Raw genomic sequence first — 24,375 nt, 5'->3', positions numbered from 1 at the left:
TACTTTTATATTTCTTTCTAAAACAAATAATTTCAATTAATGAAAACCTTTAGATATCAATTGAAATCTTTAAAAAGGTTATTGTTCATTAATACCATATTATAAAGTTATCGGGACCTGTCGTCATGCAGAAAGTGTCGTACGTCTACAAAAACACGACAAATTCAGAGGAAAAAATTGAATAAATTTTGCAAGAAAATGGTTTCGAAGCTGTGGAAACCATAATCTTTTCCGGTGAAGTATAATTAATTACACCTACCCTGAACACCAATTATGGGATATGTGACCTCTGAATAATGACACGAGGCAACAAGTATTATAAAAAACAACAAAAACCGTAAAATTTAAGAAAAACTCATTTTTCGAAAACAATTGATTTCCAAGTCCTTAAAACAATAACTATACACTGAAGTGATGAAATAGATTCTTTTATTTTGTCAAAAGAACAATTTTGATTGGTCATTGTTTAGTCAATAGACAAAAAGAATAAAATATCAAAAAAAAATCAAATTAAATTAAAATTTTGCTTTAAACTGGTATCAAAGCTGTAAGAACAATAAGCAATGCACTAATAGCTCAGATTTGTTCAATCTTGCTTTTCTGAAATGCCAATACTGTATTATGCTAACTGTAAGTCTTTAGATTTGGTAAAAAGCAAACAATAAAACAGCTGAATGGAAATTTAAATATACTTCTGTAATTTTTAAAAAATTTCTGAATTCAAAGTCATGAAAAACTTTACCTACCCACTGAGATCAGTAAAAAGTTTACCTTTTTGTCCATAGTGAGCCGCTTAGACTTGCAATCATCCAGAATTTGCTTGAGATTACAATAAGAACTAAAAAAGATAAAAACAAAAATTTTCATTAAATTCTGCTAGAAGACCGTGTCGAAGTAGCTAAAGCCATTATCTATTCACTTGAAAACTGATATGTTCAATAGTGACTTAATTTTAAGCGCCAATAATGTGATATCTGACCTTTCAATATTGTGACAAGACAAGAAAAGGAATCGAAGAATGAAAAACGTCCAAAAATTCAACAAAAAACTTTTTGCATCTAAGCAAAAAACCATTATTTAAATAGTAGAACACTCATAAATATTAATTTCTATTCCATTAGAAAGATAATGTGACCTGACTGTAAGCTACATGTTGACCAAAAAACGAGAAAACGTGGCAAAGCTCATTAGCTAAGCCCTTGTTTATTTTCAAAAACATGTATTTTTGGAAGTCGAAAAAGTCATAAGCTTTCGACTAAATGAAACTATTTCGAAAAGCAATAAGACCTCTCATTAGTAAGCTCTGATGTAATTTGTTTTTCTTCTGTAATTAGCGTAGAAAGCAACAAAAATGCAAAAACAGTTTTGGTTTTTTGCAATCCGAATTTTTTTGAAATTTAAAAAGTGATTAGACCTAATCTAGCCTTTACCTTGCCGCCTTCCCGGTAGGAAGACGTAGCTGTCGCAAGTGTTATGGTTATCGATAATCGGACAAAGAAGTAAATATATCAAAAAATAAATGATGCATTTTTCATCCTTATAGTTAAGTTAGCAAAGAAACCCGCGAATTATCAATTCAAGAACAGTCTCAAGTTTAACTAGGCTTCCCTGGAGACAACCAAGATTGTGTTAGCTTCTGTTAGGTGTGTTTGTGTTTATTCGGCAAATATAAACAAAGTTTTCTAAAGTAACTTATTTTAGCACTTAAATTTGACGAAAAAAGGCTGAATTTTGAAAAATTTAGCAAACGTTTTAGCCAACAACTTGGATCAAACAGTTCAGCAACACTCTTCTTTTTTCAGAGTAAAACTGACACTACCGTTAGCAACTTTCGTTGCCAATTTTAACATATTTTTAAGCAAAATTGCGTATCTATAAGGAAAATGTGAACAATAACGAAAATTGTGAACAAGTTATCACAAAACCTCAATAACTCCTTGTAAAAACGAAATTAAAAAATCTTTTGATTTATATATTTTACGTTGGACGGGCTTTCTAATGATTCCACTCATAACCCTCTGCGGTGAATATGTCGATTTGCGAAAATTGACTGAACAAAAAAAATCATTTGAGTATGTAGTTCCTCCCCCTACTAAAGTGGTTCGGAACAATAAAGGACATCAACTGTCTGAGAGTAGTTGAACGCACGAAATTTAAACTGTGAATTAGAGTGAAATAAAAGTTAAACAAATATTATCAAGAGACAGCTATGATTAATTTTTGACTTCTTATTCAATGATCATTTGATATTTCAATCTAGATTGTTCTACCTTCCGGCTCTGTTTTTGGTAATTTGCACGTTTGTTTTCTTTCAACCCGGCCAATTCATACAGTCTATAATTTTATTCAGGATTAGAGCTGATTGACAGTTTTGTTTCCTACTTGACCTTTGCAGAATTTAATTCCTTTGAGAAAATGAGGAACACCATTGTTCTCTTATAATTGCATTAAGCGTCATTTAATACATGTCTTACTTTCCGGTCACATTCGCTTTTGTTTTTCTTAACTGTAGAGTTATTTTCGCCAGAGCGTGTGTGTGTTTCTACTGCTCGTTAATTTTAAAAAGCTGATATATATGCGGACTTTAACTTGAAATCGAACTCGGCTTGCTCTGTATGTTATCGAGAAGCTCTTTTGAAAAAGTCTGTTGGGAGTTGGAAATGTTCTGAGATGTTTTCTACTAGACATCGTATCGTTGTTTGTATGCAGTAAATATAACAATTTTTGAGTTTTCTCGACATTTTTATTGCAGTTTATGTAATAAGTGTAGTATAACATAGTCTTCTTCAAAATATTATCGGACTTCAAAGATATAAAAAAAGTCCGCATATATCTTCAAATAGCTTCTCCGATTTTTCGTATTACTTTTTCATGTTAAAAATTATACCTTTAGGGCGCCTATTTGGGGCACTTCTAAATTAAATGGCCAGAATTTAGCTTGTTTCTGTTAGTTTGCTGACCCACAGAGATTTCCCATTATCGACATGATATCAAGGTAATAATGTGCTTATGTATTGAGTAAGCTATTTGGGTTGACAGAATTGCAGAAGAAATATTTATCAGACTTTACCATTCTTTTGTGCAATCCGTTTTTGGGGCCTTCAAGCACCAAGAAATGTAATTTAAGTTTCCATTTCGAATTATTCTGAACTTGAAAAAATGCATTTAAAGCCTTAAGTTAGGATCAAGTTTGAATGAAGCGTGAATAGCTTGTTCAAAATATATTTATAGCTCCTTCTAATGGACAAAGAGCATGGTTCTTTCTGAAGATCGCATGTGCCAATTCCTTACTCTAAATTTAGTTTCTCTTATCAGAAAGCTGCCTATAATTCTATATTCGTCTCTGCACTTTCGTCAGAGTTCTTTGATTACTTGAAGAGCTAATTTTGTCGGCGAGGAATTTTGTCGCATCATAGACACCTGGTTGCTCCAGGATCTTCCTGTCACTGTCTTAATTGCAATTTGAAATGACTTAAGTCACTCTTCCGGGACGCTTTAGTTCTTATATACTTCTGGCAAAGTTATAAAAATTGATTGCTAGCTTTCAATGCGCAGTTATAAATTGACAATTATTTATCACGACGTTGTCCACGCGAGAGATAATTGGTTCTTTTGAGACTGAGAGAAGATTTTCACTAAACAAGCGGCTTAACTTCAAAATTGGTTAGTTAAATATTATAATAGCACGCATGTAAAATCTGATTGCCCAAATGATTTTTTTGCTTCCCCAGTGCGGAGCTTACGTCAGTTTTTTTGAAGGATGGAGGGTGAATTGCTTGTCATGTCTGACGAATATGACTGTCTTGCGGGTGGCATAATAGTTAAAACATTATTCATCTCACTACCTTCTTTTTGTATATTGTTTTCCTTATCGATAGAAGGTTAGGATTTATTATGCAGGGTATTGTTTGCTTTGGGAATTCGGCTTTTAATTTCCTGACAGATGGCTTGAAAGTGGAACTATTGCCAAAATGGTGTAAGATGGTCTTTTGATGTGTGTGTGTATTTAGATGTCTGTCTGGAAGTTAAAAGTTCAATTTTTGCTGGATTCAATTGGAAGACGCTTTTTTTTTGCTGGTATGCCAGAATCGATTTGGACGCAACTTTTGAGAGCTATTTTTAGTTCTTGAATTGTGGCTTGCATTTATGCAGTTTTGATAATTAGAGTTATCATTATTTTATCTGTGCAATGATTACAATGTTTATTCGAAGTTCGGACGCTACATGAGGTACGTTTCTAGGAAAAATCCTTAGTTTGTTTTCAAAGTTAGGTTAATCTGTCGGTTACTAAACATTGACGTTCCACGACCTATAGACATATGAACACGCTTTGCTTCAGAGCTGTGGAATTTATACTGTTTTTTCTGTTCGCTCAGTTTTGGCCGTTCAGTATATTTCGCGTAGCAAGCTATCAGTAGTCAGTCGTGTCATTAGAGCGATCGTCAACCGCAGATTATTTGAATTGGTTTTTTTGAGAATTTTGTGAACGTTGGGTTGATTTTACTCAATTTCAAGTTTTCTTTCAATTTTTGTTTGAAATATTTTACCTTTAATTACCGTTTTTTCATTACTGATTAATTGCTCCCCAACCAAGTTTGAAGCTGTTGTTTTAAACGTGTTGTCTTTTTTATGCTAAATATTGCAAAAATTTGCGCTTTTCTAGAACATTCTGTCGCTCTCTTGACTTTTTCACAGCGGAGTTCTTGATTTTCGCGTGATCTAAATTGCTCTCATAACGAATTTAGTATGTATTTAACATCCAGGTGACTGTTGTTCCGATAGCACGGCAAGTATCGATTAGTTGTATTTAGAAGGTCTGAGACAACCATCCAAGTGGTCGCGAGTTCGAACCCCTCAACTGTATTGCGTTATTGCACCAGTTAAAATTATCTCTGAGACAGCCTAAGAAATAAATTGCTCCAACTGTCGTTCGAGAGTAATTCTACATGTTGGTGATTGATAATTTGACACCAATTCAGCCGATTTCACTTCGTCCTTTCTGTGTCTTTTTGACTTTTGAATAACTTTTGTTTAGATTTAGTTTGATCTATGCTGAACGTCAAAAAGTAAATTAGAGCCCACTAGTTAATTGCTCTGATCTTGTAATCTAATTTTTTGCTTGACCGATTTTCCCTCTGACCCTCTTGCTTTTTCGTCCTCAAAAATGGGATATACAAGTGAAGCTTGGAAGACATTAAGTGGCTGAGCAACCCTCTTAGAGCCTTACGTCTTACTAGTCTCTTAATATTCGATTCACTGAAGCATTTTTAGGAGACACTCCGTCCACCCTCATCCACCTGGCGATTTGGACCCTCACTCGTCCGGCCTTCCCAACCCTAGCCCCTTATCTTCGCCCCCAACGTAGGTGGGCGTATAAGTTTTTGCGCCCCAAGCCGCCAGTGCTATTTGTTACATAGTGATATGGTATGGGGGAGTAGATCCAAATCTTATTACTGGTCTTACCTAATATTATCATTTGTGAAGCTTTGTGATTTGTTTCGCATTAGTTTTTGTTACTTGCTTTGATTTTAAAAAATTTCTGAGAACGATTTTAAAAGCCCATTTTAAAAGCCCATTTTAAAAGCTCATTTTAAATATAGTTAAAGATATCAAAAACGACGGATTGAATTTTCTACTCAAAAATGTCCGCTCTATAGTAAAGTACTGTAAATATCCGGGACATTTTACCCCTATGTTCATAAATTCGTTTTCTATATTTTTCGATGGTTCATTTTATTTGTTTCATTTTCAGATGTAGAAATGGCCAAAGATTAGATAATTATTGTAGATGAAAGTTATCTCTGCAACTGTCTGTTCCATTGTCAAATGAATCTGTCAAACGTGTTTCATAACGGAAGAGGCTTTATGCGCGTAGTTTTTACTGTTTTAATTTCTGGTTGATGTGACATCTGAGTTTTTATAGCCGCCATCGTTTTATTATTCGGTTGTTAATCAGCTCCTATTTTTAGAGTCGAAGAGGTGTTATGCTGGTCTAGTTTTCTAAGTTATCGGGTGGTTGTGGAAAAGGATGTAATATACAATATCCGCTCCTTGAAAACAAGTATTGAGGTCAATCTGATGAACAGAGGGCAAAAAGGTCTTTAAGAGTGTTTTTTTGTTCCTATATTAATTTTAGAGAGCGCTTTCAAAAGGAGGGTTTGTTTAAATTTTGACAGTTGAGTTGAATAAACGGTACCGAAATTTGGGGTTTTAGGTTTACGTCTAATTTGTTGAAAATCTGTTAAATTTGTTGAATTGTTGTAAAATTTTGAGCTGATAAATTAAAGCTTCAAAAGTTTTCGTTCAAACTGAGTCATTAAGCGTTCTTATAAATTTTAAGCTTTCCGAATTTAAACCTAATATATAGGAATTGTTTTAGGAAATGTTTTTGTTTATGAGTACTAAGTTATTGTTCACCTGTTAAAAAGAGCTAATATAAGTTTCTAATTCGAGAATGAGATAATTGATAATTTGTCGAAGAACCAACTTGACATTTTTTTTTACCTTTTCAAAATCGATAGCTATTTGTAAACCTGTAGATAGGAATTTCTTTTGGCGGGAAAAACACCCGAATACACTGGTTGGTTATCTTGTAAAGTTCTGTCAAAATCTTCTAGAGGAGGCAGACAGAAAGCAATTAGTTACGAAATTGGTTAATTAAAAAATTTTTAGCCTTATACTACATTTTTGTTCTTACGTGATTAAGTTGGTTATCTTGAAAATCATTTTTTAAATATAAGTGGTTCAAAAATTCACACAAATGCGCACAATCATGTCTCGATTGGTTAATGCATTGAATGAAGTATAAATCCCCAGAATAAAACAAAGTAAGTTCAAAACGAACTTCCATGAATCTTACAATGTAGCCTTAACTTTCTTTTGCCATTTTTTTTCAGTTCTTGTCAGATAACGATCTTCTGCAGGAATCATCCAAGATCTCGTTCATTCTCTCACCTCGGGCATATAGAGCTGTGATTGCATATCAGTCAAATTCGCCATATCCTCATAACGATATTTATTTCAATTGCTGTTTGCAAAGTTCAATGATTTTACGAAATTTTTGTGAAAACAAAAGACATTGTTAAAAAGGTGAGTTCTTCCATGTTTCAAAGCGTACTATGAGTTGTGCTTTTTATAGTATTTTTATTTTATAGTATAGTACTGCACTTGGTATAGTACCCCTTTTTATCATTCAGGATGCCCTCAAACAAACTTGAAATTGCATAGGTTTCTTGACGAAATCGGATATCTTTATTATTTTTAATAGCCGTCGTCTCAACGGCTGTTATTTAGGCGCTCTCCTTTTTTGCGACTCGAAGAGGAGTATTGGTGGAGCGTCTTTTTTGATAGATAACATTATGGAGTTAGATTTAAACAGGATGTAGATCAGAGTTAAACAGATATACATATATAGTATTTAGGTCAAAGTGCTGACGGCATTGGAGATCATCGAGAAGAGAGAGTGGTTTTCTGTTCATAGGCTTTTTTAGGGAGAGCAAGAAAAGTAGAATAAACAAATTTCAAAGCAGGTTTTCGAAGCAGTTAGTGTTAACTCCAACGTTTCCAGTCAATGGAATTTTTCTCAACAATCTAAACTAGCATTAGTATGTTTGAAATTTTCGGCTTCGGAAGACAATTTTACAATTTATAATTTAGTTTCTTTTTTTAATAGCCGCCCTCATCTTCTCAGCCGGCTATTATAGCGCTCCTATTTTTTTTTTTTTACTTCGTCGAATAAAAAAATGTTTCGCTTTACCTCATTTTGCCGCCTTTTCAACATTTTGCGTGAAATCTTTTTGACTTCTCTAGGCTAGTTTCTCTCTTCTCTCATTCTACTAAAAGTGATTTTGAACATCAGTTGCTCAGCAAAGCAATTCAAAATGAACAGAGTCAGTATAAAAAATTGAAGTCAGAAATAGAAACGGGATAAACCCATAAAGCCCAATTTTAGATGCCCGCTATTTGAACGTCGGTCCTATAAGTATTAGTTACCTCTCTCTAATGCTTATTGTTATTGATAGTAGCCCCTGTAGCCTCTCTCTAAGAAACAGAAGTATGTTCAACTACGAAATGCCATCAAAATAAATCGGACTTAAAAAATGTTTTTGTACAAAAATCTTTTTTTTTCAATATCTTCTGTTATTTCAATCCCAATCATGCTTATTGGAATCAACGGCGGCTATTTTCCGGCAATCTGCCGGGTATGTTTAGCTATTTTTTAAAAATCATTTTGCCTTATTTTGTTTTCTAGTTGTTTTTGTATTCTTGTTAATAGACGCCCTCATCTTCTCAGCAATCTATTATTGCGCTCCTATTTTTTTACTCCGTCAAACAAAAATTTTTCACCTCATTTTCCCGCATTTTTGACATTTGCTTGAAATCTTCGACTTCTCAAGGCTAGTTTTTTTGTTCTACCATTCTGCTGCAAGTTCTTTTAAACAGCAGTTGCTCAGTAAAACAATCTGAACTAAACATAATCGCTATCAAAACACGGAATCGAAAACAGAAACGCGATAAACCCATAATGCCCAATTGTGGATGCCCGCTACGTGATGTTTGTTCTTAATTCTTATTGCCAGCTCGAACTTATTCTAGCCCCTGAATCATCTCAAGGAGTAACAGGACTTGAAGAACTTTTAGCATATTTGAGCAAATGTTTTGCTCCGATTTTTGTATCTTTTGTAAGTTTTTCTTATTTCTTCGGATTTACGCCTTCTTGCTTTAGTTTCTCACAGTCACTTCTTTGATAAGAGCTATTCTATAGATTTTGCTACTAAAAGGCTAGACATGGAATTTTTCTCTGAAATTAATTATACAATTTTTTAGGTTGTTTGCTATTTGCATTTTCAATTGATCAGTATTTTTCTGCCGCGTATTGGACAAGTGACAGATCAAGTGCAGTTCAATTCAAAAAGAAATTTTCGCCGTGTTTTTTCGCCTTGTTTAATTGCTTATTAATATTTCTTTGCCTGCTATATAGTTCTTTTGAATAATAGTTCTTTTTTTTTACTATATAATAGTCTTTTTCCCAATAGTTCTTTTGAAGTCGCAACTAAAAGCAAATGTTTTATCAGCGATGATAAAGAGATGCTATATCAGAGATGCTATATCAATGTTTGTCGGTTTTGTAATGTTATTTCTCCTATTGTCATTTCAATTTCTTATCAAAGCTTCAGATGCTTAAATTTATTGTAGAGAATGTATTAGGTTAGTGAGGATTGACAAATTTCTACTTCGATTCGTTTCCGGTATTCTTCCATCTATGTTTTTTTTTAATTCGCTTTACCTTTTGAGCACGTTTTTGTTTTACATAAATCACAATTTTCACGTTTGACTCGTGACTTTCCTCACTCACTGTTTCAACTGAATGTATGTGAAGTTCTTTTCATTAAATTTCGCAACGTAGTGTGAATACGGTCAAAGCAAAAAATCAAAAGGAACGGGATTAACCGATGAAGCCCGTCATTAAGTCATAGGGAATTTGGTTATCAAAGTTCATTAGAGTGATTGCTAGCTGATATTGTTATTAAGTTCATTAGCTTAGTTTATTAGAGTGATTGCTTGCTGATATTGTTATTAAGTTCATTAGCTTTGAGTTTCGAAGCTGAATTAATTATAGATTCAGAATCTAACTGAAACTGCACACGGAATTAGAACACTTTTTGAAACCTGTGAAAAAATTCTGTCAATTTCTATCTCTTTTCTTTCTGTCCAATCCCGATGTGCATCAGTGGTGGCTCTTTTTTCCGGTAGTTTGCCGACTATGTTTAAAACTTTGGATTTAAGGTCAAGATAAAATTTTTATATTGACTATTATACCAAATTATATTTAGTTTAGTGAATATTTTTCACAGGTGATGAAAATTCTGCTGGTAATCATATTTCTGTTGCTTAGGTTATTAAAACATATTGAAGAGCTGGTCGGATATCAATATTTGTGGAAATTTCGTATTTTGAATCTCTATTGCTATTTTTAATTGACCCAAGAATCAACATTCGTTCTGATTTTCTACCTTTTATGTTGCCCTAGTTTATTTGAAATACTTTCAAAACTATAACGCCCTTCGTGCCACTCCGGTTAATAAAAATGAATGGGCTACATATGTTTTGTCTGGTTTTTGTTACCAATACGATATAGCTGCCTTATGGCATGAAATGTTTGCTGACGCTATAGTGTGCAGAATGCGTTCCAAGTGCCGCCAAAGCTGAGTTGGATTCTAAAAAAAAGAGTTTATTAATAGAGTTGTTTAACTTAGCCTGTCTGTCTATCGATTATATGCAACTCGAAGACGTAATCCATGCCAATAGTGCCTTTCTTTTCCATGCTTTGTTTGAACTACTGCTTGTCTGTTATTCATGTGTGTATGTTTCTGGTATGAATAAAGAGTAATGTTCTTTCTAACATACCACCAATAACTTATTCTTTCTCTCTCTGCTGTGCTATTTTTTTCTCAGTTAGTAGTAGTTGCAGTGGTAGTGTTGGTCGTTATACTACAAAGAAAACTGTAGCATGAATATTGACGTGTTTAAATATCTTTAGATAGAAACTGATGTTCTTTATACGCCATTTTTTCCTAGTCCCGCGCAGTTAAGTTTTCCTTTGTTTCCGTCAAGAGTTTGCTTCGTTCTTACCTCCATTGAAATTTTCCCTGCCTTTCTTGAGGTGTAGAATTTCATTTTTGTGTTATAATTGAACTGGGTTTATATAACAACTTATAAATTATAAATGCAGCTCTTATATTCTTTGTGTATTTGAGTGGGGCTTTAAATTAAAAGTACATCGACACGCGCTTTCAGTTTTGTGCTATGTTTGTTCATTTTCGCTCAGACAAAATCAATCTTTATTTGAACTTCTTGAAAGAGAAAAATTTGTCTGCTTTTATAATCAAGGTTCTTCCATAGAAGACTAAAGCTAAACAGAACTTTGGCTTTGTTTTGTCTAATGTTTTATGTTACGCAATAAATTGATTGGATGTTGATTAATTATAGATTTGGTTCAATTTATATTTTTCTTGTGTTTGTTGCGCGGACCAGAGTGTCGAACAGCTTAATTGGTTCAGTTGAAAATTGTTTTGGCGGTTATTTTATGATACTGAAAATTGGATCTGTTCTGTTTCAGCACCGAATGTTTTTGACCTCACATATAATGATGAGTTGTATAAAGCACTTTACGCGTAAAAAATAGGTTAGATCAAATAACCAATACCCCCCCCCCCCCAATAATGGTAAATATATCATTAGGGTGGATAAAGTTCATCAAGTGGGAAGGAAACGTTTTGCGAGGAAATCTTAATTTAACGACGGATTAATTTGTTGCTGTTCTCTTTAAAACCGAATATAAGGGAACAGTTTCCTATTACTCTCGAGAATCTGGTATAGCATTAAAAATTCAGTAATTTTTGGTACAGCGAATTTTTCGTTTTGGTTTAGTGAATTTTTCTCAATTTTGTTGTACTTGGGGCTAGATAATTTGTTAAGTTGTGCTTTAGGGCGATTTCGCAAAATGTTATGACGATTCGAACAAGCTTAAAACTTGGCTCCATTTTTTTTAAATTGCTCTCAAACAAATTTTGTAGCCAATATTTTACCTCTTCTGTTTTGTTTTTATCCTACTTTGGCCGACAATGAGTTCTATCTGAGATTTTTGCCTTTCATTAGTTGACTGTATCCTCTGAATCTTTTTCTTTTTCAAGGAGAATCAGTAATCTGCGTTTGGACATATTGCAACCCTTAAAATGAAAAACACTTGATAATTTAACTCAGAATTTAGCCTCTGCCTCGATGTTAACCGCCGTTGAATTTAATAACCCTACTTAATGAGATTTTCTATGGGTTGCTGTATTCTATTTTGGCGGTTTGCTTGTTCCAGAATGATTGTGGTACCTGTTTAAAAATGGACAACAACTTTAAAATAATTTGTAATCTTTCTGGAATTGTCCTTGCAGCCAACAAAAAATAAAGATTTAAAAATGGATACAGCTGGAAGATTGCAGAACATTAGCTGCGGTAGCATCAATGATCTGTTGTCTCAAAATATAAATAATAGGAAAGAGTCTAAAAATTCGAAAATAAAGTTTTTATGCAAATAGTTGTGATGTATGTAATTTATCCAAAGTTATGTACTGTGAATATGCCCTCGAATAACCTTCAATTAGGCAATGATATCTTCAATGAAACTGAACTTCAAGTAAAGGTATCGAAAATAATTAGATAGAGCTGAAAAGTTTTTTTGAGAGTGAGGTAGGTAATGCACTTATTCACGCAAAAAAATGCCCTAGTAAGTGTGAGAATTAAGTGTTGCACGAAATTCGACCAGTAAACCATTTTTTTAGCTATCGTGACGTCATACAGTCATATCAAAAATCTGGAGGTCGGAAATATAGGAAACATTTAATGATAAAATGATAAGAAAAAGTTTATATTTTTATTAAAATGAGCGCATAATACTCGAAACTTGGTAAGTCCTATAAGCTAATGTCCACAAAGACGCCCATGCTTTCAGAAGATTTATTTGGCCCCTAAGTATCAAAAATTCGAATATTTTACGCCAAAAAACTTGCTAAAAATTACAAAGGTTTTTTCATAAGCACATAAAGCTTATAAAGCAGACATTAACTATTTCTTGTTGGCAAAAAACGCCTATGAGCTGTGACCAATGTCAATTGAAAACACAGTTGATTAAACCAAAAATTTAGAAAATATCTGAAAACGTTCACAATTTTCAGCTCAATTTTTTCGTCTTGAATTTAGACCTCATAGCAATTTGAGCATCTCAGGCGCTCGAAATAATACTAAAGCTAGCTTTGGGACTCTAATGCAACTTGATTACCTCTGGGCGTTGCCTCTTTGTTCTGTGTTTTGAGAGATCAAATTGATCAAAAAACTGTCAACCTTTCTTTCAAAAAAGACAGCTCCGTACAATCACAATACTTTGGGTTGTAAAATCAAGGGGAGATCTAATAATAGCTCCGGCCAGTGTTTGCTATCGCAGCTATTAATATTTTTTTAAATAATTAAATTTAATTGAGTTAGATAAGAAAAGCCGTGTAGATAGAAAAAAATTGTCTGAATTTATCTCAGAATAATTGATGCGATTCTTATCGAAAATTTCCTCCATGTCATCCGTAAAGTTTGACGTCACTCTTTTAGAATATGTTTTCGTCAAATTACCTTCCATTTTATAAATTTTAAAAATTCTTTTTGTGCATTTAATACTAATTAGGCCACACCCAAAGTTATTCCTCACTTTCTGAACCGTAAACTCTCGCAATAAAAATTATGTTTACTCTGGAACTCAGAAATTAAGGCGTTTTTCTCTAAAAAATTTTTTATGACTTTTTAAACTTATTTTTATAAGTTTTCATTTTCCAGCCCGGTGTTAAAAGCTACTTAAACTGTCCCTTTTTTGTTTGACTTCGCATAACCATAGCTATGAAATGAGTTTTTCAATGGAAACAAGATTACTAATCGTATGTATTTTGTAAATGTTTATATAATGCTCATAAATTGAACATAGGAATTGTTAAAATGCAAATTTGTGAAGCATGGTTTATACTTAGATTCTTAATTGTTCGTTGAGAAACAAAAAAAAATTGAAATTTTTCCATCAATCGATTCAGTTTTTCAATAATACAAATTTGTATCTGTTTGCAAAAGATTTTGGTCGGCCCGAATTTGCTCAACAAACAAAGGCTGGTATGAGGTTCCTAAACCTCATTTCATCGGAGGTTGGAACAAAAGACATCTGAATTCATGAAGTCATAAAATTTTTTAGCAGTATTTTTATATAGGAGCGTTGAGTTGTGACTTAAAATCTTCAAAGAGAGTTTTAAAAACCAGAGGAAAATTGCGTCATATTTACCAGACTGTCTTTGTACTTTTTCATGAACGGAAAATTTCTGATTTGTTTCGTTATAAAACAATTATTAGTCATTGATCGCAACGGTAAGAGATGAGCAGTTTTTGAATTTTAAAAGTTACTAACTTTTTCTACATTTGACATGAAGTACTTGGAAAAGAAATTTCAATTACTTCAAATTCGGTATCAACCAAAGAAAAACCCGTAAAATTTCGTAATATCTCATCAGCGGTCGATCAGCTGTTGAGAGCTTCTGATATCGCTGTTAGTAAAACTTTTGAGAAAAGTTTTACTAACAGCGATATAAGAAGCTCTCAACACTTGCTGAACATCAAATGATTTTGCTGGGCTGAGCGTGTTAACAGGCTATAAGTACCAAGTCAGGATTTTGGAATTTGATGGCGACAAAATTTTGTTGCTTTTTCATCCGCGTTCGGTGTTGTTCCGAGTCCAACGAATTTATTTACTTATGAACAGATTTATAGTTCACGGCTTGGGTGAGTTTAATTTTTGCGGCTTTCAGTTACTCCTTTTGAAGCTACGCTTGCGTGAGCAGCCCTGAATGGAAGGAAGGCTGCATTGCGGGGAGATTTGAAAAGATTTAAAAGCATTCGTTCTAAAATTTTAAAGTCTGCCGTTAATTGCTTTGCAAATGGACTTAAGTGAAAATCCACTCCAAATAATCATTTTGAATGAATTTTGACCATTAATGAATGCAACACTTTTACATTGACCGTTAGTTGCGTTGAAATATCTGACTCTATTGAACATCTGTGTAACTCTACAGCTAAAGCGAATTTACTCATTTTTTTCGTGTTGATTCTTTTGGTTATAAACTGTTTAGTTTGTATGTAGCAAATTTAATTTGTGGATATTTACGTGGCAACAATGAAAATGACAAAAAAGGTCGAATATTGACTATTTTGATATAACCCCCGTTACCGTTATGAACCTCAGTTGCAAGATATGTATTGTTGTATATCACGTTACTATCCAATTGTATCAAGACTGAAAATATCTTCTAAGGTCTATTATGCATTGAGCTTGAAGCAGCTTGAATTGAATATCCACTTGTTCAAAGTTCCAAATTGACTAGAGAGGAAGCCTTGAATTAGAAACAACACGAGAATGGATCAAAACATACTCAGTGTCGGGAGCGAAGGACCATTTGGTGTAATGGTTAGCACACTCGGATACTAAGAAGAATTGGCTGGTTTATAAGCATTTTGTCATATAAAGCACAACTGACGTCGTTTTGTGATCTTTCGAATTATTAGTAGTTGACTTTTATGCCCACTGGCGGTCTCTTTTCTCACAAACCAACGTGCTGCAGTACAACAATAATTTGCGACTGGGTTTAAAGGGGACATGTGAGGGAATTGGTTATTTTCTCTCAAACAAAGTTTGTAGCTATCAATGGGCACGGTATGCTTTTTATGCTATTTTTTTGAAGGATCGTTTTTTGAGCGCAATATTTAAATTTTTTATTGTGATAAACGCTATAAATGATAAAGACAGAGTGTATTAAGTCAGTATTCTCAGAGCTTTTTTAGTCTATAACTGTACATTTCACCGAATCTGTTGAATCATAATTTCATAGTATAAAGAGGACATTTTTGGTTGTTTTGACGCCTAGTCCCCACTTTTAAGCCGTTATCCTTGCCTTGGCTTAAGCTAGTGAAACCAAAAGCCAACGCCACAATAGTCCATCAGATGCAGGTCGTCCGACCCCAGTGGGTAATTTTATGTAATTGCTTGATCAAATTTTTATCTTGATCAAGCGAGTCTTTATTCTGGTTTTTGTCTGAACGATTTTACTTTTTGAATGGCTTTTTTCTTTGAATCCTAATTTATCAATTGCTCTCGAACGAAATTGAAAGCATTTATTGTAAACTTGTTTATCTTTTTAATGCCCTTTTTGATCTAAGTTTGCTTGACCGTTTTCTTTTGGAACATTTTTGCGCGCATTCAGAAATTCTGTTGCTAAAATCAAAATAAATTGTTAGCGATGAAATTACAAAGCCTGTGTCCGAGATGTCGCGGGTTCGAACTTGGTCAGAAGTTTTTGCTCAGTAAATCTTTCTCTAACCTATGCTCCCTTCTAAATAGTTTGCCTCGCCAGACATTCGGGATCAATTTGTCCGTCGTTAGTCTATTTATGTTTAAATGCTTTCGAACGATTACTAATTTTAATTTCAAATAACATAGAAAAACAATATGGAAATATAATTTCTCAAAAAATTAAAGCGGAGATAATTACTTTTATTAATAGCCGCCGTCAGCCTCTCAAACGGCTATTCCTTAGGTGCTGTCCTTTTTAATTCGCTCTACATTTTGATCACGTTTTTCCTTTTACATAAGTCACGACTTTGACGTTTGACTTCCGACTTACCTCACTCACTGGTTCAACTGATTGGTTTTTTGAAATTCATTCACTCAATGAATTACGCAAGATAGTGAATACAGTTAAGGTCAATGGAGCAAAATCAAAAGAGACGGGATAAACCGATAAAGCCCGGTCATTAAGTCATTGAGAATTAGGTTATCAAAGTTCATTGGAGTGTTTGCTAGCTGAAATTGTTATTGAGCGTGCTAGCTTTGAGTTTAGAAGCTGAATTAAGTTTAGTTTTAGAATCCAACTAAAACTGCATGCTGAAAAAAATAGAAAAAAGATTGGTCAATTTATCTCTTTTTTTCTTTTTCTGTTTCAATCCCGGTGTGCATCAAGCTCGTCAACGGCGGCTATTTTCCGGCAATCTGCCGGCTATGAAAACATATGGAATATTAACTAAAAACCTCTTTCTAATTTGTTTAATAATTTACTGTAAATGTCTTACCAGGCCATCTGGTCAGGTATAATGTGTATCAAACATTTTACGATTTTTGATAGATTTTCGTTATTCCGTTAAGGCAGAAGGAAAGAATTGGTAAAAATTTTAAGCTAACCACTCTTTTTGCGTTGAAGTTTAATAAAGTGAAAATTAATGTGATAAGTTCTATTTCATGCCCCTTAATTGACGCAACAGAGAAATCAGGTGAAAGTGAAGTTTTATATAATTCGGTGGTAGTTTTAATTTTTTTTCTGGTTTTTACATAGCTTTTGTATCATGGAATTAAAAATCTACAAATATTAACGGTAAACTGCAGAATGAAATTTCTTAAACTCGGGGGAGCTTTTCTCTATATTGCAGACCCAAATCCTTGAAGCTTTATAGGCGTTAGAACAAAAATGAGTGAGCAGTTGAAATAAAACGATTTGCTTTGAATGGTTTCTAAATCAATTATATGCCTCCACCAATCTTTTTAAAAAATGCATTTATATGTGAGCAGCTGTAAAATAGATTACTTAATTGTCTTAAATTCAACTCTCAATGCCACAAGAAGCTAAATTATATTGAAAATTTTCCACCGTTGAATTTTTTTGCTATAAACGTTTTGAAGACCTCAAATTGTAAGGATTAGATCTTTGTTTACCAAGTAAACGCCAAATATATTGTCGATAATCACTTTGATAATATGATAACTACGATTATATAATAATGATTCTATTTATGGAGTAGTAAGCAAAATAAGTTATTAGTCGTTTTAATTCGGGTTTTTTTGTTTATTACACTTTTGAATGCCAATGTGAATTACATCATATGCGCCCGCACATTGCCGACGCTACTTGTTTGCATTTGAGCTCGGTTTTCTCAGTCTTGAATGTAACCACTTCCTCCCTGAATTTATCGCGGTTCTTTTCTGCAATTCAAACATTGTCGACATAGTTGAGCTATTTTTATCGTGCTGTTTACTTTTCAGTTTTTTGCCCTCTTCAGGTGACTCTATAGTTGTTCAAGCTATATTTTTAGTTCACCTGTTAATCAATTGGTAAGCTTAGTCTGTCTTACCTTAAACCTTTCATCAAGCCATGAATGAATACGGACGAATTAGGTTCAAATTGCTTCCTGTTAGCGAATGCGTATTTGATGAAATGAACATAAACAATGCATTCCTACTTCACTTGAAAAGCGGATTCAAGTTTAATACAAACATTCCACCCGTATGTGTCTTGTTTGTATAGATAGTATTCTTGTATTGATATTCTTGTAGTGTTGTCTAATAGATAATGTTTTACAGGAATTTAATCGAACCCCAATTTTAATAGATTGAACTGATATTGATTTTTTTTTCCACGAAAATTCTCTCTCATTATTGCCTGCAAAAACATACTTTACTGCTTGCATTGTCACCTGCAAATGTTGATTTTACCTTTCCTCAGTTTGTTGCTGTCTGTATCTTCAATGGCAGTTTTTAGTTTCATTTTCATAGCGACAGAAGATTTGCAATGCTTTTTGGGGTGTGTTTTGTTTACACCTGAGCGCTTGTTAGATTTGCTAGTACAAAAAATGGTCAACAGTATGTTTTGATTTGCTGCTCAGTCGTAGCGCGAATTGTTTGCCTTTCATTCAAATTTAACGTTTCGCTATTGTTCAAACCCATTGTGGGCCATGAATTTTAATGAAAAAGGACACAAAATAGAAAGGTACCGGTTTATGCACTACAGTGAAGTGAGTTGAATTCAAATCGAAATGAATTAATGTACGACTGTTTTATTTACGGTTGTTCACTTGCTGTACTATAAAAACAACCCCTTCTTGCTTGCCCTTTTTCATTTTTTTGCAAGCATTTGAGAGTGTCCGCTCACTTTGTCCCAAATTAAACGCTACCTAACATAATTTTGAGAGCCAATTTATATTGTATGGTACTGGTAAGTAGTAATCGCTTTGGAAGTGGTAGTAATTTAACAGTACAAATTTAGTAACTGCTTTGCTTTTTTCTTCGCTCTGTTTTGTTGGCTCAAAATCCGTGAATAGATTTTATGGACCTCTAGTGCAATTTTACGCGAGGCGCGCGCGATTCATCGGACATAGTGTGTTTGTAGTACGTTGGTTGGTGTGGTATATGTATGTGTAAGTTGTGGTATAGTGAAAAATCCATAACGCAAACGCAAGCAGGCTAGAGCACCTTCTTGTGGTCCATTCTATTTTTCGTCACGTGACATTTCACGTGTTTTTTCTGTTCACATTTTTTTGTGAATAAATTTTTTGTTCACTCTCCTTTGCAGCAATCACCTGAGACCCGCGAACTGTCAATAATCATCAACATTTAATGCTTTTTTGCTCCACCATACCTTTCCGTGTGCTATACAATTACCATACTTTAATACGTAATAAAATTCCCACAGCGTTTTGTTGCTGTTTTTGTGCTATTTTCCCTTACCTTTTCCTTCCATACACACGTTGGTTTATAACTGCTGCAAACACATAAATGTGACGGCGGTGTGTATAGTTATCCCAGTATCACAGTATACGTACTTTCACATGTTTTAATTTCCACATTTTAAGTATCTAGTTTGGAGAATTTCCTCATTTTTCCATGCAGTTATTCCTCTATTTTTCCATCGATTACATTGGGGTATGTGCATACTAGAAATAATACATAAACGGCTCTTGTCTCTAAGAATTAAACGCTCTTTCTCTGATTAGCGCGCTTTACTAAGGGTTATATGTTATTGTAGTCGTGTTTAATCAAATTGTGATTACTTGATATTGGACGGCCTTATTTGCCTTTTCCTGCTTTCTACGTTTTTGTGATTTTAGAAGCTTTTTTCGCTACATTGTGCCATTTTCATACGCTTAATTCCTTTTCAGTTTCATTATTATAAAAATACTTTATTCAACTGAGTAGTAATTTAACCTCGCTGAGTGTTAGAAACAGACGAGTTTTTAACAATTTCGCCTGAATTTTATTTTGTATCGTTGCATTAAACTTTGAATGCTTATTGTAGAGTTGATCAGTTATATTTTGACATGTGTCTGCATGTAATTGCGCAAGTGTGAGTAGAATGGAGAAAACAAACTGGTGATCCTTGGCTCCCATTAAAAAGTTTTAACACTCGTTTTAAAAGTTGCGACTATTACCAGCAAAGAAAATTGTGATAAATAGCTCGTAAAAATTTTATATCGTGCTGAAATACATAGAGCTTTTTTTAGCTTCCGTTTAGTATAACTAGTATTGCTCATGCTAAAAATGTTTGTGTGGCTTTTTTGAATAGTAACTTTTTATATCGGCGAGCTGTGATCAACGCAATTTGTCGCATTTATTATGAAGTAGTCTGACTTAAGTCTGTGTGTATTTCAAAGTCCTTGGCTCTTTTTCAAAAAGAAGTCGAACTTGTCAAATTATGGGTTAATTTTTCAACAATATTTTGTCTCATTGGTTTTCCTCAAAGTTGTTGTTTGCACTCGCCCGATGATTGTTAGAAACGTTTGTCAGATTTTATTTGGTTTTGACATCACTCGTTTTCTGAATTGTGCTTTGCTTGACCGGTTTTGTTCTTTTAGTGCGTCCTCCGCACCAATTTTTTGTGCGACAGTTTGTTGAAACTTCCAGGGCCCGAAGCAGTAAGTTTTTTCTAGCTTACAGCTAATTCTATCGCTCAGCAATTGAAGTGGAGTGTGTGATGTCATTTCTCTATTGAACCGATTTTTTGACCATGTATCAATTAAATCTACATAAACAACTTCATTCACAACATGAATTTAAACTTTTCATTGAAACATTAAATGAATGTCATGTGAGTGCTTTTGAATCAACTTACTAACTTTAAAAATCCAAGTAAACTTCATAGCAAAAAGTTCATTTTTTGGTACAGCAGCCGGTTAATGTGCTTTGGTTTCCGTTGTATAGTTTTATGCCTGGTTCAATTAGTATGAATTGCACAATCTGCGACTAAAATTTTAAAGATAGTCGGCATCATCTGGCGGAATGTATGCGCGACTGATTACCTAGTTATGAAGAAAAAACATGAGAGCTTACACTACATCTATCTCAATTTTTTCCTTTAACACTTTGGTTCAATTCGACGCAAAAACAATTAATGATGTTTAGGTTTATTTGACAAAAAATGGAAGTTCAAAATCCAGCTTGGTTTCTTTAAAACTGCCATGATTTAACTGTGAATAAAACTAAATAAGAATTTAAAACAGACGTTCATCATTTATCCTTGAAAATCGATTAAATAAAGAATTATACCAACTCCAGCTTACATTTGTGATTTTATTCAATCAAAAGAACATTGAAATGGGTGCCAAATTAAAGTGTTTAAGATGGTGATCTCGTATTTCTGTGAGACCACTTTATTCCTCGCTTTTCTAAAGAAACTGCTTCAAGTTTAATCCTCCAAAGGTCTTTTCAGTCATTATATCTTAAAATGTGCAGTTTTTTCAATTACTTGCCCAGAAATTATGGCGATAGAATCTTTCAAACTACTGTTCTTCAGTACTGACTAATTTCATGAACCGGGTTTTTTTCTCGGTAAATAAGTTTTCGCTAAATAAATTGCCCTTTATAAGAATGATAATAGTAATGATAAATTATATTTTTGCGCTGGCGTAATTGCAGCGAGTCAGCATTAGGCTTTTAGTCTTAAGTACAATAACATGAGTCTGATCTATGGCGTGTTATATGTTGCGGGATTCTTTACTATTAAAACGGTTGGATGATCTGTCAACACCATAGGTTGATCGCCTGCCTCCGTAGAGGTTCTTAGTTTGTTTTTAAAATCCTGAATTAATTTTTGGACCTCATCCCGTTTTCATAGATGTTTTTGTGGTTTTTCTAGCTCGTCTCACTATTGACCAGTGTCATTGGCTACCTAATGAATTGTATTGTACGCTTCCAGTCTATTATCTGTTTTTGATTACTTTGAAGGGACTTGTTTTTCCAAAAGTTCGTGATTTTTTTTTCGTTCTGTCCGTCTTCATAATTGTTTTAGTAGGTCTCTCAATTTTGGTAGTTCTGAATAAATATTGGAAGTCCTCTGCTGTTCGCTAATGATGCTTTCCAGAGTTCAATTATTTAAGTTCAAATCTTAACGTTTTAAGCGACTTTCAAAACACTGCTTTTCATAAAATGTTGTTAATTTTTTGAATAGTCCTTTTTGTTCTGACGCATAGTCCCGTTATGGACTGGTCTCAATGGCTTTTTTGCGAGAAGTTATTGAACTTACCTAATAATCCAAGATCAAATTAAACGTTTGTAACGGCTTGGAAATTCTTTGTTCTCAAAAATCGTGACTTTTTTGCCTGTTTTCGTAGGTTTTTTGATGTTGTTCTATCTCTTCGTCTCGTTTATGGCACGTAGCATTTGCTCTCTAGTTGGGTTTATGTGAGTTTACCTAGTGAATTTCAATCTAATGGTTTACAGACTTCGACACAATTGGTTTTCAAAAAAAATTGAAATTTTAAAGTTTGCGTGTTTTGTAGTCCTCTTTTGGTTTTGCCGACTAGTCTCTATAATCACAGGTCTCATCGGCTCTCTATTGAGTCTTTTGTTATGAGTACCCGCGAAGTGATAGGCGCTATTATTATGGTCATCGTGGTTTTTTATTTTGTGTTCTCCGTCGATTATTTTTGATACCTGATTTCTTGAAATTGACTTTTTCGATTTGTGATTTCACTGCTTTGCAGCTAAAATTTGTGTGCATGACGTCATTTGTTCTGCTTTTAGTCAATTACGTTAATGGCTTTGCTACCACCTGTTTTCGAAGAATATAGTTGTTGCTTTTTTGTCACTTAGTGTCACAAATGGCAGGTCTCATTTGCTCTTGAATGAGTCCTATGGAAAACATTGGTGTTTTTCGTTTTTGGCTTTTATTAACTTTTTGTTATTCTGTCACTTAGTTTATGATAGATATCACTTTCGCTCTAATTATAAAGGCTATTTGATTCTTTTTAATATTTCTAGCTAATATCTGATTGTTTTATTGGCCTGCGCACCCCCTTTGTTTGCCAAAATGTTTCGTGTTTGATCGTTGCTTGCATTTGTTGTTACTTTTGTTTAATGATCTATTAATTGTTTTTGTAAAATCGGACACATGCTTTTTAAAGCTAGACAGTTTGAAAGATTATGATCTGAAATTTCAAATGTGAAATCCCAGATGCCTATTTCTCTTTCCATTAGAACAAATCGATTTTTTTTACAAGTGTCTTGGGTGCTTTACTTTGTCTCGTTGGTTTTTCATAAATTGGTTTTGTGTTGTGTTGACTCCCATTTTGCGGAGGTTTCTTATGATGACGTTCTGATACCATATTACTTTGATAACTTTCACGGCCCAATGTTTTAAAAACAAAAATTTTTTTTCTATAATTGTTTTGTTTTTTGTTTTATGACGCTTTACGAAATATGATCAATACTGTACAAACCTGCTCAATCGAGAGGAGCCCGATTATTGGCTCCTAAGGTTGGTTAATTTGATGAACTGTATTTCGGGACTTGTCATCTTGTGTTTTTGCAGTGCAAAAAAAAACATTTCGCTCTTTCCAGTTTGGGCGCTTTTTTGACATTTTGCTTAGTTTTTTCCTCCTGATATCGAAAAACGTAATCAAAAGTAAAAAAGAAAAACACAGAAATCAGTACAGTAGTTAATTATCTGTCTCTGAAAACCATGGGAAACAATTGATTTCAAACAAAAGCTGTTTGACGTTTCGTCTTTGACTAATTTCTGGTCTTTAATGCATTAGAAATTTAAAGCGTTTCTCTAGTTTTATCTGGTTTTTACTGTTTCTGTAGCCTCTGAGTTGATCGTGCTATCACGTCATTCAAGATCAATGTTGAACTTTTTCTGAAACGCAAAGTACTAATTTGGTTTTGTTAGCAGTGGTCTCTTAAGTTGGAGGTTTCAGCAGTTTTAATTGGCTGATTTCCGGCAATCTTAGTTTTTTTTTGGAATATCAATTATAATCACCATCGTGCTGTTAAACATATTATTTTTTTATTACCTGGTAATTTAAACGACAATTCGTAGACCTATATGACCATTTTCGTCTACAAAAATGGAATTTAATGATAATGGGTCACACTTGTATGTTCACTTCGATTTTTTACAGGTATAGACTAAAAGAAATGTTGCTGTATATCTCAAAGCATTTAATATTTCTTGCTGTTTCAAGGCTCATTTTTAATGATGGAAAGGATTGCATTGTATCTTTATTTATTCCTCCAGTTGCTAATTTGAGAGTATTTCTAGTTGAACAATAGAATTGGATACGAGCAAAGTAAAAGCTAACGCTCTTTGAATGCGATATTTTAAGAGGCATCATTATTCCATAACGTTCCATTTAATTTGCGTTTTATTGCAGCGTGCAAACTTTGTTCTATTCATTCAATTGCGCAGTTAAGCTCTTGATAACAAGTTTTTATTGCAGTTGAAAGCTAAAGTTGTGTAAATTGAACTGGCGATGCTATAGTGGTACTCCTGGGACTTTGATTTTGATCAAATTGGTGTTGTTTGATTGGGGTTGAAATAAAAGCGCCTCTTTCTCCTCTTAGGGCAATTTTACTATCATCATATTAGTGGTGCTTGTTATCGTGGTCTATAGTTGTTACCATTACTGGGAAGAACTATTCCTCTCACTGCCGCCGTTACCACGCTAACAGCGTTAAAGCTACAATCCCAATAAGTGGGTTATCGC

General features: G+C 33.7%; 1 protein-coding gene across 4 annotated transcripts in view; it reads left to right on the top strand.

The window, feature by feature from the left end:
* Window positions 1–2,654: 2,654 nt before the first annotated feature.
* The window catches only part of LOC142357345 (uncharacterized), a 55,972-nt gene continuing 34,251 nt past the window's right edge, over window positions 2,655–24,375 (top strand). For 2 of the 4 annotated variants that reach the window (XM_075408990.1, XM_075408988.1), the window contains exon 1: window positions 16,713–19,736. Coding sequence is in view for 1 of the 4 variants with exons in the window: in XM_075408993.1 (XP_075265108.1) it covers window positions 14,987–15,037 (51 nt within the window). In the remaining 3 variants the exon portion in view is untranslated. Of the gene's footprint in view, window positions 3,664–14,251; window positions 15,038–16,712; window positions 19,737–24,375 lie in introns of those variants that run through there. The other 2 variants (XM_075408994.1, XM_075408993.1) reach the window with 2 other exon arrangements.

Source organism: Convolutriloba macropyga, unplaced genomic scaffold (assembly GCF_964194025.1).
Source record: "Convolutriloba macropyga unplaced genomic scaffold, txConMacr16.3 SCAFFOLD_879, whole genome shotgun sequence".
In the NCBI taxonomy this organism is placed as follows: Eukaryota; Metazoa; Xenacoelomorpha; order Acoela; family Convolutidae; genus Convolutriloba; species Convolutriloba macropyga.
Note: the sequence above shows the minus strand (reverse complement) of the source record. Positions and strands in the feature narration are given on the sequence as shown.